At 46.0% G+C, this 4,022-nt stretch overlaps 1 protein-coding gene across 1 annotated transcript; it reads left to right on the top strand.

Moving 5' to 3' along the window:
* Window positions 1-1,908: 1,908 nt before the first annotated feature.
* Window positions 1,909-3,285, top strand: LOC107300412 (neuronal acetylcholine receptor subunit alpha-4-like; the record flags this gene model as incomplete). Its single annotated transcript, XM_015829744.1, has 1 exon — window positions 1,909-3,285. A coding segment is annotated over exon 1 (1,311 nt), but the record flags the coding sequence as incomplete, so codon positions are not given.
* Window positions 3,286-4,022: the final 737 nt, after the last annotated feature.

Below are 4,022 nucleotides of genomic sequence, written 5' to 3'. Positions count from 1 at the left end.
TCATACAAAGCCGAAGCGAAAACAGCCAGGAAAAGTAATTGTGAATGAGGACTGCACTGTTTGTGTTGGTGTGTATCTTTGTGTGTGTGTTTGTGTTTGTATGTATGTGTGCTTAGCTTTGGCAGAGATTTCCCACTGTGTGTGCGCGCTTTGTTTTCACAGCTTTTCCACTGTTGATGGGAACAAATTATATAAATTTGCCCCAACATCACACATATAGCACAAACCAAATAATTGTGAGCTCGGGCTGTACGAAACTTGAAGTGTGTCTGTATGTGTGCGTGTGCGTGTTTTGTGTTTGTGCTTTGGTTTGGCAGTGATTTCCCACAATGTGTTGGTGCTTTGTTTTCACAGAGATTTCCCACTGTTGATGGGAATAAATTTTAAAAATTTCCCTCAACATCACACATAGCACAAACAAAATAATTGTGAGCTAGGGCTGTACAAAACTTGAAGTGTGTGTGTGTGTGTGTGTGTGTGTGTTGTGTTTGTGCTTTGGTTTGGCAGTAATTTCCCACTATGTGTTTGTGCTTTGTTTTCACAGAGCTTTCCCACTGTTGATGGGAATAAATTATGAAAATTTGTCTCAACATCACACATAGCACAAACAAAATAATTGTGAGCTAGGACTGTACGAAAGTTGAAGTGTTGTGTGTGTGTGTGCGCGCGTGTGTTTTGTGTTTGTGCCTTGCCTTGACAGTAATTTCCCATTGTGGTTGGGAATAAATTATGAAAATTTCCCCATCATTACGGTGCTTCTGATGCAGAGGGGGGGAAAAATCTCCACCAATTTTGTGGCGTCCTCAGCGATCAGCTTCGTCAGCGTTTTGATCTCTTTTGTTTTTAGCTGGCCAATATTTCTCCTGTTAAGGGAAGATGTAGCCAGGGCTTTAACTCATTGGAAACACAAAAGCTGAAAGTGATGGTGGCAGTCAGGATAATTCAGCACAATTATGCCTTTGATGAATATCTCAGCAAAGAATGTTGACTGGACCGAGACGCAATCTGCAGCTTGAAGGTAGCAAGGGAAATGTAAACAATGAGCTGTCCATCCGTAGCCCATTTTTTTTTTCAGCCTGTCTGCCTGTTTATTTGCTGGGTCAGTCGTAAGTAAATCAAAGCACACTGAGAAACCCTCTTTCTGATGATCCAGTCAATCGGAATAGAGCTGGCCGAGGAATTCTGGGAGTTGAAGTCCACAAGTCATAAAAGGCCCAAGTTTGAAGACCCCTGGTATAGGGTCTCCTACTTGAGCAGGTGGTTGGACTAGAAGACCTCCATGGTCCCTTCCAGCTCTATTCTGATTGACTGGATCATCAGAAAGAGGGTTTCTCATGTGCTTTGATTTACTTATGACTGACCCAGCAAATAAACAGCCAGACAGGCTGAAGAAAATGGGCTACGGATGGACAGCCCATTGTTTACATCAGGGGTAGTCAACCTTGGCTCTTTTATGACTCGTGGACTTCAACTCCCAGAATTCCAGAGCCAGCACAGCTGGCTCAGGAATTCTGGGAGTTGAAGTCCACAAGTCATAAAAGAGCCAAGGTCGACTACCCCTGGTTTACATATTCCCTTGCTACCTTCAAGGCAAGCTGGCTGAGGAATTCTGGGAGTTGAAGTCCACAAGTCCTAAAAGGGCCAGGTTTGAAGACCCCTGCCCTATACCATTTGAGGCAAATGGTTGTCCAATCTCTTCTTAAAAACCTCCAGGGATGAAACCACCCACAACTTCAGAAGGCAAGCTATTTAATTGTCCTCACTGTTAGGAAAGTTTCTCCTTAATTCCAGGTTGCTCCTCTCCTTGATTCGTTTCCATCTGTTGTTTCTTGTCTTGCTTTCCGGCCCTTGTGGAAAATCTTTAAAAAATCCACTTTGCATTCTCTTCTCCTTACCTCCCGCAGTGCCGACGGGGATTTTGCAGTCACCCACCTGACTAAAGCCCACCTCTTCTACGACGGTCGGATTAAATGGATGCCTCCCGCCATCTACAAAAGCTCCTGCAGCATCGACGTCACCTTCTTCCCCTTTGACCAGCAGAACTGCACCATGAAATTTGGTTCCTGGACTTACGACAAGGCCAAGATTGACTTAGAGAGCATGCATCGCCACGTGGATCAGCTGGACTACTGGGAGAGTGGAGAATGGGTAATCATCAATGCTGTGGGCAACTACAACATCAAGAAGTATGAATGCTGTTCAGAGATCTACCCAGACATCACCTATTCCTTCATCATCAGGCGTCTCCCTCTGTTCTACACCATCAACTTGATTATTCCTTGCCTTCTGATCTCGTGCTTGACCGTCTTGGTCTTCTACTTGCCTTCTGAGTGTGGGGAGAAGATCACCCTGTGCATCTCTGTCCTGCTGTCCTTGACGGTCTTCCTTCTTCTCATTACCGAGATCATCCCCTCAACCTCTTTGGTCATCCCCTTGATCGGAGAGTACCTTCTCTTCACCATGATCTTTGTCACGTTGTCCATCATCATCACCGTCTTCGTGCTGAATGTCCACCACCGTTCCCCTCGGACCCACACCATGCCCGCTTGGGTGCGACGGGTCTTCCTTGACGTCGTCCCACGTCTTCTCTTCATGAAACGCCCGTCGATGGTCAAGGACAACTGCAAGAAGCTCATCGAATCCATGCACAAAATCGCCAACAACTCACAACCGTTATGGTCGGAGACGGAAGTGGAGCCCAACTTTATCACCTCGTCATCCAACAGCCCTCAGAGCAATGAGCAGTCCCCTACATCGTCCTTTGGAACCCACCCCGAAGATCAAAAAAGTCCTCAGCCGGTGTGTAAGTCGCCCTCGGGCCAGTATTCAATGCTGCGCCCCGAACCCATCCGAGCCAGTTGCACCTCCCTCCAGCCTCCCAGTCACCCCCTTGGAGACCTTCAGTCGAGCTCCATTGGCAAAGGCCGATCCCTAAGCGTCCAGCAGATGTACAGCAGTCCAGGAAAAGCAGAAGAAGGCACCATACGTTACCGATCCAAGAGCATCCAATATTGCTATTTGCAAGAAGAAGCTTCCCAGACCAACGGCCAATCTAGTGGGTCACCAGCGTCCCCACAGTGCCATCTGAATGCGGACCAGCCTAAAGTCAAAGCCACCCACTGTAAATGTAAATGTAAAAAGAAGGAAACAGCCAGCACATCAAGAGAAGGGAGCAAAACGCTTAAAGAGCAACAGTTTTTGCTGATGTCCCCTGCCTTGAAGTTAGCCGTGGAAGGCGTGCATTATATCGCAGACCACTTGAGAGCGGAAGATGCTGATTTTTCAGTAAGTAAAAATGAACTCCTTTCTCCCCTCATCGCTTGCTCCTTGCAAGCCAAAAACTGAATGGATGGGGCCTTTGATACCATTTAGTAGTGCTTGTAGAATTCATGTTTTAGGTGGAACGCAAAACATAAAATTAAGTTATGTTCGGTGGGGGAGGGGGGGGAAGGGGGCAAATGAGTTTTTCTAACTCTGGTTAATTGCAGCAGGTTCCGAGTTGGGAACGATGCATTTCAGGAGATGATTTTTGGTGATGGAACTGTTGTACACAATCCTGTCAGGGTGTGTGTGTGTGTTCTCTGTGCTCAAATTTGGTCCCCAAAGAAGTTATGGCAATGTGTGTGGGGGGGTGTACACGAGACCCCCGCAGCAATTAGTTCAATAATGAAACAAACAAAGATGGACAATATTTAATATTTATTTGCTACGTATATGTAGGGATGTGGGTCTGTACGTATGTTGTTCATAATATGTTTAGGTGTGTGTCGTGTATGTGTTTCACTTTGAGAGCGGGCAACTAAATTTTATTTTTGATGTGTGCCATTGTGCCCACAGGATAAAAATGACAATAAAGGTTATCTTATCTATATAAGAGTCATGTGATAGTGAGATGGGCAGCATGTAAATTAGAGAAAAGAGAGAGAGAGAGAGAGAGAGAGAGAGAGAGAGAGAGAGAGAGAGAGAGAGAGAGAGAGAGAGAGAGAGAGAGAGAGAGAGAGAGAGAGAGAGAGAGAGAGAGA

Source organism: Protobothrops mucrosquamatus, unplaced genomic scaffold (assembly GCF_001527695.2).
Source record: "Protobothrops mucrosquamatus isolate PMUCROS unplaced genomic scaffold, P.Mucros_1.0 scaffold6987, whole genome shotgun sequence".
NCBI lineage: Eukaryota > Metazoa > Chordata > Lepidosauria > Squamata > Viperidae > Protobothrops > Protobothrops mucrosquamatus.
The sequence above is the reverse complement of the archived record's forward strand: the minus strand, read 5'-3'. Positions and strand labels throughout refer to the sequence as shown.